General features: G+C 48.7%; 4 protein-coding genes and 1 non-coding gene across 5 annotated transcripts; 2 read left to right on the top strand and 3 right to left on the bottom strand.

Annotated features, from left to right (window-relative positions):
• Nucleotides 1-39: 39 nt before the first annotated feature.
• Nucleotides 40-2,441, bottom strand: EDB93DRAFT_1249278 (ferric reductase NAD binding domain-containing protein; the record flags this gene model as incomplete). The annotated part of the gene is made up of 11 exons (XM_041452835.1): nt 40-167; nt 224-550; nt 606-670; nt 723-771; nt 829-1,361; nt 1,413-1,454; nt 1,506-1,649; nt 1,696-1,781; nt 1,842-1,867; nt 1,917-2,036; nt 2,084-2,441. 11 exons carry the CDS (start codon nt 2,439-2,441, stop codon nt 40-42), a joined length of 1,878 nt encoding a protein of 625 aa, XP_041308902.1.
• Nucleotides 2,442-5,367: 2,926 nt separating this feature from the next.
• On the bottom strand, nt 5,368-7,096 carry EDB93DRAFT_1138740 (uncharacterized protein). Its single transcript, XM_041449229.1, has 5 exons — nt 6,955-7,096; nt 6,564-6,886; nt 6,366-6,510; nt 6,017-6,305; nt 5,368-5,955 (listed from the first exon to the last, which is right to left on the bottom strand). The coding sequence occupies exons 2-5, from the start codon at nt 6,830-6,832 to the stop codon at nt 5,711-5,713; spliced, it is 948 nt and encodes a 315-aa protein (XP_041308903.1). The 5' UTR covers nt 6,833-6,886; nt 6,955-7,096; the 3' UTR covers nt 5,368-5,710.
• EDB93DRAFT_t58 lies at nt 5,374-5,455 on the bottom strand. Its single transcript has one exon. It is a non-coding gene; the product is annotated as a tRNA-Arg (tRNA).
• Nucleotides 7,097-7,554: 458 nt separating the features above from the next.
• EDB93DRAFT_1138745 (nucleoporin protein Ndc1-Nup) lies at nt 7,555-10,342 on the top strand. Its single transcript, XM_041449230.1, has 7 exons — nt 7,555-8,064; nt 8,116-8,296; nt 8,371-8,512; nt 8,561-8,863; nt 8,912-9,641; nt 9,690-9,944; nt 9,998-10,342. The coding sequence occupies exons 1-7, from the start codon at nt 7,749-7,751 to the stop codon at nt 10,108-10,110; spliced, it is 2,040 nt and encodes a 679-aa protein (XP_041308904.1). The 5' UTR covers nt 7,555-7,748; the 3' UTR covers nt 10,111-10,342.
• An 853-nt stretch (nt 10,343-11,195) lies between these two features.
• On the top strand, nt 11,196-11,411 carry EDB93DRAFT_1039930 (uncharacterized protein; the record flags this gene model as incomplete). The annotated part of the gene is made up of 1 exon (XM_041444540.1): nt 11,196-11,411. A coding segment is annotated over one exon (216 nt), but the record flags the coding sequence as incomplete, so codon positions are not given.
• Nucleotides 11,412-12,155: the final 744 nt, after the last annotated feature.

A 12,155-nucleotide genomic window follows, 5' to 3' on the forward strand; every position in this document is an offset into this window, starting at 1 on the left:
GCATACAACATATCTCCTGTTTCAAGGTAGACCCCTGTTTCAAGCATAACCAAACGACTCAATATGTAGAGTCACGCTCGGCCCACCGTTGGCTACACTGAGAGGGCTAGAAACAGGGAACCGAAGAGCACCACGAACAGATCGAGTTATGCTCTGTGAGCCACACACTGAAAAACGGAGTAAGCGTCACCATAATCTGCAGCGTATGGAGGCAAGGACTGACCGCTGACGGACATTCTACCCGTCGCCGCTTCCACTTCATCTCTGAGGATAGCTCGGAGGTCGGCCCTTTTATGAGCAAGCTTGACGAAATCTATGGCGAAAAGAGAGTCATTTCTGATTTCTGTGGCTTTTCCATCTTGCAACTCCACCACCTCAGAGCGGGAATCGTCGCGCGCAGGCTCGACGTCATCATTTCGACCATACGATGCTGGCAAGGTCTCCATAGTTACTGGTGCGCCAGTGACGTGAATGCGGATTGAGATGGATAAAGAAGGAGGTGCCAGCCGGAGTGCCCGGATAAGAACATCGTCGATCCAGTGAATATGATCTGGTGAGAATAGTTGAATTAGCCTTGCCACAAGCCTCGGATTGACGGTTCTTACCGATATTCCGAATCGACCAGATGAAAACAACACGACGGCATCTGCTTTCACCGATGCGGACGCGCCTGAACAAAAAACCACGTTAAATATGCAGAATCGGTAATCCAGTCGACATACTCTATTATATCCAACAATACCGGCAGCGTATACGAGACTCCGGATCCACCTAAAAGTGAGACAGGCATGAGCAATGTCTGACATTGTGAAGAGTCCGGCAACTGACCAGCAACGAGCACAGATGTGTCATATGAACCCAGGTTAGGAGAAGGCCCATATGGCCCATCGACGAAGACTTTTACTTTATCGCCTTTCAAGGCAGCATCTTTCAAGCGTGCAGTGAATCCCTCCCTCACGTTTATGAAAAACACGAGTTCTTTCCAGAACGGAGCACTACGACCAAGAGTCCCTTCCGCGAAGCTAATCGCAGCACGTTTTTCGCTTGTTGGTTTCCGTTCGTTGGGCACATCGAAAAGGGTCGAATTCAGGCTTGCAATGGTGAAAGGGTGGGCCTCGAATGGCAAGCATGAAACGGACGGCATGATAAGATAGGCAGTTTGCCCAGGCGTCCAGTGGAAATGAGACGGGCGATGGAAACGCAGTCGAACAAAATCATCTGATAGGAGTTCAGCGGTCGCATCCATCGTAGACCCCGACTTGAACCCGAAGTATGAGTGGTTAAAAACCACTAGACGAACAGAGCGAATGAGGCGGTCCAATCCCCAGATTATGAAACAAGGATAAATCCAGAAGGCGACACTGGTGATCATTAGTGTGGAATACTTGGGTTTTTTATCTGATAAGACTCACTCGGAATCTTGTGTGTGGATGTAAGCACCGACGAGAAAGATTCTGAAAAACATTGTGAGTTTTACAAAAGCGATGAAACTGGAATGAGCTCACGCAACCATAGAAAAATGAACGTAGAAGAAAAGCTCGTATGATTGCGCTCGTATGGGGCGCAAGGAGACGACGCATAGAACTGCAGATGCGACCATGGCAATCAAGCCCCATAGGAGCCACGGCTGCGAGAGATATGGTTGCAATCTGCGTCGTGTTAGTGTATTGCATTATTTATGCACGTCGCACGTACGGTGCATGTCGAACAAATTCACCGCCTACATGGACCCAGAGTAAGACGAAAGCGACCCTAGACATCATACGATGGACGTAGTTGAGCTTGAAGAAAAATCACGTTAGAACATTTAAAGCAACGACGCATATAGTGAACAAATTTACCTTGTCATAGCTGATACCGGTGATGACTGCAGGCAGTCAGCACAGCAAGTTAAGATATGAGTTCATAAGTCGTACATGATACTATGTTGTTTTTAGTTCCAAGTGCAGTGATTAGTGGAAACTGGCTCGACGCCAGCAAGCCCGAGCGGTTGCACCAGTATGAAATGTCCAATGCGCGTCCTTCAAGGTCGGTTGCTAGAAAGTTTCTCAGAATATGCAAGTGTCATCGCGGGGGAACTTACTGTCGACAAATGTCCATACAAAAAGAAAAACAATGTATGCAATTGTCACAAAGACTTCAGCCATGTTGAGGGTGTACGACTTCCCAAATTGGAATGTCCAGCGGAAAGAAATGACGCGATATGCATTGACGAGTCCTAACGGAATGCGACGCCAAGAAAAAGCGTGACGACGGTTGACAGAGGCATGTTCTGTGTCGGAGGCGTTGGAGGTTTGACGACTGGAGGCGAACTTGGAGTGAAGGAAAGAGAACCACTGGAAAACTGCAATGATGAAAATGAAGAGTGCGATGCAATACCACGCTTGCTTCGGGTAGAGATCGTTGCGGGCGGCTCGCAGGGACTTGTCGGTGATAGCCATGAAGGAAGAAGAGGGCCCAAGTAAACTCGCACCGAGTTGTCAGACCACCCTGGAAGCATGTCCCCCTTTATAGTCGACCTCCACATGAAATGAATAAGTCAGATATGTATACCGAAGTGCCTGGAAAAAATACGAGTATTATCAGATAACAACTGAGATGGAAGTTCTCTACATAATTGGCACTCCGCGACACTTTTAAAGTACACGACTGCATCTTGGCGACGACCTCCGACCTCGATCCATTGACACTCATAGACGGCGTTCTGCTCGTTGTTCTGCATAGTTACCAAGCCACAGAGTTCAGTAATCCGTCCTTTGCAGAAGACTGATATCCGTCACCGTAAAATTTATGGAACCACTAGTGCATTAAAGGCGTGGAAAGAGTACTGGATGGAAGAATCACATCCACATGCTCATGGCTTAGCGCCGCGGTTCTCTGACCTTTGCGCATCTTTTGGAGTAAATGAACAAGCGATCGATATCACCTTCAAGTTGGGCGGCTTATCCCCCCTCCCCCTGTGCCAGATCTCTGGGCGAGTCGCATGCCATACCAGTGCCTCACCAAGGACCCTTACAATAGATCAAGTCGGACGCGAAACAGTCACCCCTGTCCGAGCTTGACAGTCGTCTTATCTGATAACACGCATGACAGCCGACAGCAAGCTCCCCATCATAACTACCATAATAAGGTCGACTCGGGCACTTTCGGGACTACCGGCACTACATAGTCGTTCTCGCTTTGGAAGAGCACAAATATCTCACACTGATACGTGTCCACTCCATAATAACAGATATCGTCCATGCACACAATATATTGACCATGCGTTGGGCATGATGGACATCTTCATCTTCGAGCATCCAGTGTAACTAACGATGGTTCATTTCGCAGTCTATTCTGAACAACAGGGAAAATGGGCATAACAGTGTGTCAATTGTTGCTGCATTGGTCTATCCAAACCAAGTCAAGAATTCTCCGTAATCCGGACTATGGTCCGATTGACACGTACGTTCGTTTCTCTCAGAATCATTACTGAATTGTCATTTTCAGGTGCTGTCATATGCATCAACGCCGATCTATAAACAACACATAGCCCGCGCTGGACACACAGCTGCTCCTAGTAATTGTAATACACAGAATGGTTGGTACAGCGCAGACATGTGGCTCATCACAATTCGTGCATCAAGAGGACCCCGGCTGCTCCCTATACCGCATGTCCGCAAATTTTCAATATTTTCCTTGCGGGGCGCAACACTTTTGAGGCTTGCGGGGCGCACTTCGGACATTCATAGTGGCCAAAACATACCAAAAAAGGAAAAAAATTCCGAAACATATTACCGTGCTACTGAAGTACCTAGGCAAACCCGCGGTTCTGCTTCTTGCGAGACCAAACTGCGAACTGCGACGCAAGAATCTCGCACACTGCTACCATTCTAGCTGCTTCCCACCTGTAAACAGTGAGTTTTACGGTGCTTCATAGACTCTAAACTTACCAAGTCGTGTATGAGGAGAAAGTCTGCCTGACTCGATTTCGAAGATAGTAGACCTCCTCCTTCAAGTTGTCCCCAACCGAAGATGGCATGAACGGGGGCATGAAGAAATGTACCATATGTCAGTAAACATAGCTACATGGTGAATCTGGGTGAATCCCTTTATCAATTCGTAGTCAACCAGTGCCTGTTTTGGGAAACCGGACATCTGTTTGGGCTTTGTCGCCGGTCAGTGTAGAATTGGCATGACCCCGATCCGAGATCCACGACCTCTCGGGGCGCTACCGACGGACATGAGGTATGTGCTACAGGCGTCCGAGGCGCAACGTTTTGGACCATAGGATGGGTGATTTTGAGGACTTGCGAGGCGCTACCGGTGGACATACAGTATAGGGAGCAGCCGGGGTCCTGCATCAAGTGACCCTTTCGTCAGTCAACTCAAAACGGTCTCTGAATGTTACGCCAGGGTGCTGTCAAGTCAAAATCTTATCAGCGCTAATCGAAATCAGTCAACCAGCCTTGATTAATTGATTCATCCCCGTCATTTAATGCAAAACGGCCTCTAAATGTTATGTCAAGTCCAAATCTCATCAGCGCTAATCAGTCAGCTAGCCTTGATTAATTGATGCATGGGCCTCATTCATCTACGATGCTTACAGAAACCTAAAGTTATCCCGGAACGTACTAGCTCGACTACTAGGGGTCCCTGCACGTTTAAGCCGACATGCCCGTCGGTCGTGAAATTGCATTCGCTGCGAGCCCCGCTTCCGCTATCTTGTCATATTTTGCGGATCAACAAGGACAGGATCGTCCGATCAAGTGTGAAGCGAAATTTCGGGATCGGGATTATCGGTGCGATTCATTATTCCAACGCCGAACAGCGTCTCCGATAAACTAAGTAACCCCACTGAGTGCGTCGAACAGGGCCCATATCGAACATCGCCGATCAAATGTGGCTTTCTAAGATATCGGCGAGCTGTCCTTTGCCAGAACCTTGAGGTACGAATGAGATTGGGGATCAATATTGATCTAGACATCCCTGAGGAACCAAGAGAAAAACATCATAGTATACGCTCGAACAGACCCTGACAACCCCTGATACACCCAACCAACGACGACGCTCCCAGCAACAGGGTCTTCTCCTGATCCTTATCTCAGAAACCAGCTTACAGTAAAACATATCAAGTTGCCGGATAACCCTGGAATATAAAGTTGACATGGGTAGATACTAGTCTCTTACTAGCAAGTAAGCCTTCCAAAAGAAAGACCATTGACGGCCCCAAGCCTGGCAGGTCAAAGATTCCCATGGTATGTCGCACACCACAGGCACCGTAAAAGCATCTTCTTCGAATAGTAGGTGCCTCGGAAGTTATCCAGCAATTTAAGTCGCGTTGTATTTCTGTGTTTGGCGTTTAACTGGTCCAAAACAAACAAGCGCCAAAAATGACCACCGCAGGGGTCGAACCTGCAATCTCCTGATCGCCGTACTATCGTAGTCAGACGCGATGCCATTTCGCCAGGCGGCCATGTATGACTGTAGAGACGTATAGGCATTTCAGGAAGATGACCAATGAAACGCATAAGTACATGAGTACATAAAGCAGAGGTACATGGCATCTAAAACATGGTAGATAAAAGGCAGAGGTCGTAAAGGTCGTCACTGTCCTGATATACTATTACTACAGGGTATGGGTATAAATCGTCTAGTATAAAGTTATCTCACATGGACCATCGAGGTATACAGGAAGGAAAGACACTACACCTTGTAATATCTCTCTATATCAAAAAGAGGTTTCCGTCTCAGCACCAGTCTGTTGCGGCCCTCCGCTGGGGGGCCTCTCTAATCCAACATAAGCATACACATGCTCGCGCGCTGCAGGTAATGAAGCTCTCAGACGGCGCTGGACATCTCCAAAACGTCCAGCTGCCTTTCTGATCTCGAGTCTATCCCAAGCACGGACAGCCTGCCTGAGCGTGCCACGGCGGCGTGGCAGCGTCCAAGGCCTTGCACGCAAGGAAATAAACCCTGAACAAGCGCGGCACTGGGGCTAAGTGACGGCATCTAAAGTACAAGTAGCGCCACTGACCTGATGTCGTAACAGTGCCTTGACTGACGGGCTGAGGCTTTGGGGACTTGGCACGCTTGACGAATCCCTTCAGGCACCCGTAAAACCAGAATGCGTGAAGAGGGAAGATGCAGATCATGAGAAGGCCTGGGCCATATGAATCATTCGTGACGTGGTGCCGGCTGGCCACCATGGATGCGCATAAAAATACATGAAGAACGATCCGAGTCGCAAGAAATGATAATGCGAAGACCACGTCTGAGCGGAAGCGGGAGTTGAGACTTCCCATGGCCAGAACGAAGGTAGGTACCTGTATCAATTCAGCGCGCTCGATATGTAGAGAGATAAGCTATGAGAATTGGAATTTCACCTCCATCACGGCACACAGTGCAAACAGATGACTCCAGCCCATACGGCAGGTATATTCGACGATGGCAATGTATAGCGAGTGGTGAATCCAGCCTGTTAGCAAGTTAACTTTGCTACGATAGTAAGTCACGCCCATCAATAGGTCTCTATAGAGACATCGTATCAGCGCAGGCTTCGGAAAGGAAGAACTCGGACATACGTGACAAGATATGCTTGGAAGAATCGGCCGGTGCTCTCCGTCCATGGCGTCGACCTTATCCCTGTCAAATCTCCACCCGAACTGAGATAGTGAACGAAAAGAGGTAGACTCGTTAGAGACATCGCGGCACTACTGATGGTGGTCAATATCCATGACCGTTGTTTGACTGTAGAACACAGAGGCGCAAAAACGTGATAAGCGGTTATGAGGGCCAGAAATGAATACAAAAACGCAGGGGGTATCGCATCCTCGATGGACACGTCGAACATGGCACGGACGTGAAGGGGCGAGAGAAGGAACCAACTTATCTCCCGCTCATTGAGCTGTAAATTTAAAGAACCCAATAATGGCAGTTTATGGCACGTTTACCGATATGTCAATGGTTCCGAACCTTGGCAATCAGCGAATATGCACCGGCCCATTTTTGTCAAGAGAAAAGTACACAGTCATACGAACTCGGACTTGGCCACTCAGTGACTCGGTGGGTTCATCACCCTAGACTCTGTCACGCTATTATGTGAAGAGACCTGCAGTGCCATGAACAGCTTTCTGACAGCTACAGCACTACTAGTAATAAGGCTCAAGAGCGTCTACTACTGACTTTTGGCTGAGCACGTTGTTCGTGTCAAACGAACGTGTGCACGTCCTACTTGTGTGAGAGAATTTGGACATGTACAAAAAGAAGCGATTGACCAACAAATCGCTATATATACACTATCGCTTACGCTCAATCCGTCTGTAGCGCTCTGAATCGATTGCTTTAAAATTGCTTAGCGCTTCATATTTATTCTTGCAGTATGTTCCTAGGTCATTGAAGTCGAGTAGCCCGGACCGGTAATACCGCAAGTCCGCAACAGGGTAGCAATCTCGTGGATAAACCGCTGTCTGCTGACCAACACTTCCTGTATACACTTATACACAAGCTTCTAGCTAGTCATGCGTGTATGTCAAAAATAATGAAAGAGGATATATCATAGTCTATTCAAGTACAGAAGATACCAGTAAACTTGTGTTTGAATTGCTAGGATCAACTTGAAGACCCTAACCCTATTACCTTCGCCGTTTTTGGGGGTGCATTTCAAACGTCAACAACGCGGGCCATCGTCTCTTTCAAAGTTTCACCAACAACTTTTACTGTTATACTGTGGCGACAGGTACTCAGAGCTGGAATAGTTCAAGCGTACGATGTCTGCCGGAATGGGAGAATCTATACGAACACGAGCAATAACATCCACACTGACTGCGCGCTTGTCCCCGACCGTCCCATCTGCTTCTCAAACTTATGAACTCCTTGTCAGATCCGCCCTTCGACAACGACTCACTCACAACATATTCGTGTTCTCCGCCGCATTTACCCTAGTCGTCAGCATTCTTCTGGGTGGAGAGGATGAGACGAGCGCTTTCGCCAGGTTGCTTTCGCCCGGAACTTGGATGATGGCGTGCCTCAAGTGGTTCGTTGGTGTGTTGCCCGTGATTGCCATGAGGAAGGTTTATCTTACCTGTGAGTTAATTTAACTTATGTGGATGCTTTTGTCTTATATCTATTGCATAGCTGCCGCCACACCGGCAACTTCACCAGCCAAAATACTCACGAATGCTATTTCAAAACCAAGCACGCGACGCTGCTGGGCGGTGTACATGTCATGTACATTGATGCTGATCACGCTCTACATGAGCTCGTTTACATCGGAAGAACGTGAAAATCTTCGTTTGAATGTCTTCGTAAAGTCGAGGTATGTGATCTTACTGTATATGCCCGGAAGAGAGTTGCATATCCCGAGTATTGTTATGCTGAGATGGCTACCAGGAAACATCCTTATTACCTCAATGGCCGACTGCTCTTCCTCATCCTGGCCCAGTTGTGGCTAGCTACTAGTTTCTTGCTTCGAAACATCATGTTGGACCGTTTCGTGTTCAGGTGGACGAAAAATGTAAATTCCTCGGAACTTGTGAGTGTTTTCCTTTCTTTTGGACCATGTTTGACGATCCACCCGTAGCCATATGCCACGAGCAATGTTCTGAAGCAGATTTTAACAATGGCTCTCTTCACCTCATTTTCATTGATGCTATATGGCGTCGCTTTTGGTTTATCGCGGATGCTTATCCTTCCACTACTCTTAAAGCTTCCGGTGGTGAGCAGTATCATCCGGCCGTTTGTTGCACATTTTGCAAAGGGTACATGGACTCTAACTCTACCTATATTACACTGGTCGCTTTTGGTTCGATCGTTTATGATGGGCTTTGTGACTCTGATGAGTTGGGAGTTCGCGGAGTCGCTATTTGATGCGTATGTTCCCCAGGTAATTATCTTTTGCAACGAAAAATCTACATTCTAAGGCCTCTTTCAGCCGATCAAAGTTGGAGCCCTTACTGCAGATCCCAATGTGACAGTTGTATCGGGGATTACGACTCAAGACACGGTGTTCGCACACTTTGCATACTCTGAATTAGCAGACCTCGCTTCGGACGAATCCTCGGCAGGGAGCGCCCGTAGAATAGCCCTATTTGGTGACCAAAAATATAGCCCGAGCTTGTGGAGCGTCCTAGCCCGTCAATCTCTCCTCCGTCTTGGACAGGATTATCAAACATTCCTGCGACGCGGCGCACCGATCACCCCTCCTGTCGTTGTAGCACCAACAATCCCCAAACCCAAGGATCCACCATCGACCCCTCTGATTCGAAAGGCCATTTTCAAGGCTCCGCGACAATCTCCTCTTAGCAGTATGCTGGATTCGGTTTCGTCGGATTCAGAGCTCTCGAAAGCTGCTGAGGCTGTGGCAGGTGAAATGGAGGAACGTGCTAGCCAAATGCACATTCCAGAGCTCTTTCGGTCTGTGGCGCCGTCATCTGCGGCTGCCCCTTCCACCGATGCCGTCCCGGCTAAACCTGCATCGAATGTCATGTCCAGCTTTATTGCACAGGTAAAATTGCGTAGTGGGGATCTCGTTGTGGGCTATTGTCCAATTTGGTTGAAGGAGTCGGCGATCAGATGGAATAAATGGTTTTATCGAGAGCGCTTGAATAAGGTCGTTGAAGTTTGCTTGCCAAATAGGGAGCTTGATGCACTCATTATTGAAGGTGCGGCCAATTTTCATACTTGATGTGCAATATTGAACTCAGCAACAGCGCTATCGCACTTCGTCTGTGCTTCCCTGAGCGAAGATCGGTATGGTGTGGTTCAAAGGGACATACCACGCATCATCGAAGCTTTCCTCTCGTTTTTATCTGCAATCGAACAGTATCAGATCGAGGTGAACGCGAAGTACACACCACCGACGCCTGATGAACTCTCTCAAGGCGACACTAAAATATTGGAGGAAAAAGAGATGATGCGTTTAGAAGTTGCCAGGGCCTCTGACGTACTGGTTGTTGTTTCAGATGGTTTGTGACTTTATGCCTCGCCCAGAAATTGGTTAACAGTTCAATTTTTACAGCACTAAAAACTGGGGTAGCAAACATTTCGCGGACGTTCGGTGATAAGCTAGTTGCTTTCAAGTTTCCTCCTCGGACAGCACGGAAGCTACAGTCATTTGTTGACTACACTTAGAGTTGGAGTCGTATCTCCATGTCCTCTAAATCCCAGGCGCCCTGTGACCGCTCTCGTACCATACGTCATCACGTGAGGTAATAATGGCAATGCAACTGAGGGCAAGCGGTCCCCACTGTATTTATCCTTCCGAACGTCAGACCATCTATCGTAATCAATCATCCTGTTTGCCGTTTGCTATTCACACATACACTCAGCCAAATAAAACATGCGAGATTTTTTTTTTCAAGAAGCTATCGACAGACCGCGAACATGAACTCTTTGCTCGACATACGTGACGGCAGGAGAAAACGTGCGTTGTTGAACGTGTGCTTATCGCGTACTGGTACCTCGACGTATCTTTGTGCGGATTTTGATTGAATCCCCAACTTCTAGCTTGGCTATCATCGAACTGGAGTTAGAGTTTAGTGCTAAACAGCGAACGTTCTTATGAGTTTATCAAATACACCACGTGGTCACGTGATTTTCATCCGAAGGCACAGCGTTTTCAAGCAGGTGCTTTCATTACGCGCCAGAATGGTATCTGTAGAATGAACAACACTATTAGCAGCTGGTACTCGGCGGGTAAGTTGATAAGCACTAGTAGCCCACTAACTGTCCAACCGCTCCAATCGAGGGTACGCACTGAGCCATTTCTCGATATCGAAGGCCCCCTACATTGATCATTTTGATCTTTCTAGATTCCCAACAGCAATGCGCGTAATCTGAGGCTCAGAACATACCAATATCCCGATGGTTTAGAGGACATCATGAACTGCGAGTACTGGTGGCTGACCACTCCCGACGTCTGATGCAATGCTTCGCAGTCAGCCTCCATTCGAATCGGTTGTCATATTTCATGGCTGCTTTCATAGCGTCCCACCAACTTCCTCTTCTCTGTGATCACCATGCGTCTCACCAACAGATCCTCGTCGATGCCTGTCTCTTCTATCCCTCTCGCCAAATCCCAGACTCCCATTCGGCGTGTAACTTCTCTCTTGCGTTCTCCGCTCCAAATCGGCATGAATTCCCGTCCACGTTCGCACTCCACGGATACTATAAGGCCGTCAATTAGTCGCCCCCTTCAATACACTCCTCCCCCTGCGGTCGCCCTCCAGACCGCGTCTCTGTCCACCGACAGTATCATCATCACATCCTTCCAACGTGCACCGTTCTGCTGCCATGAGGACCTTGTTACCATGCCTCGCCCTGAACTTGTACGTGTCGCTCAGAACATCAATGAACGTCTGCCAAAGGCACTGCAAATTGTATGCGGCGATGATGTGGAAGATGCAGATATCCGGGGAGCGATAGAGGTCCTAACTGGGATCCACGCGCGAGAGTCGGTCCCACCCGTTCCAGCCGCACCTAGGGCGGTACGGATAAAGAGCATGGGTGCGGCAGTAGATGAAGCACCCTGGGATATGGATATCGACTCGAGTGTAACGGACGAGCGAACTACCGGTATTCCTTCTAGCCCACTTGCCATGCGCCGCCCGCGCTTGGAAATTCTCAAGGAGGAGCAAGAACAAGAGGAGCCTTTGAGAAAGAGGAGGCGTGCTTCACCAAAGAATGCCACCACCCCCACCTAGTCGTGTGACTACTACGTCGGGCTCACGCCTCCTCGAGAGTCTTGACGTTTCAGCCTCTCCTCTGCTTGCATCAGACAGCAGCGAGATTGCTAACTTCCTGACCAGCACCCAAGGGAATGTACAGCGTCGACGCAGTGCCCGTCTGTCCAGAAACAACTCCCACCCACGCGAAGTTGTAATTCGCCTCCCTTTTGCATCTTCGCCCACTGCACAACCTACGCGCATGCTCCGCTCGCACTCCCAAAAGACGAGTATCACGACGTCTGCGCAGGTCTCTAACCTCAAGCGTGCTCAATCCGATGCCAATGTCACTCTTACACGCCCCAAGTACCATTTCCGACGCGGGCGCGCTATGCCCAAAGTCGTCGATCCTGCCGAATTTGGGCCGGATGTAGAGAAGACGATGCAGGTGCTACCGATGATTCCTACAGGGTCTAGGCTTGCTGTCGATTTTCTCACTCCTAGGGCCCGTAG

This window comes from Suillus bovinus (genome assembly GCF_016758785.1).
Source record: "Suillus bovinus strain UH-Sbo-P2 chromosome Unknown EDB93scaffold_19, whole genome shotgun sequence".
Lineage (NCBI taxonomy): Eukaryota > Fungi > Basidiomycota > Agaricomycetes > Boletales > Suillaceae > Suillus > Suillus bovinus.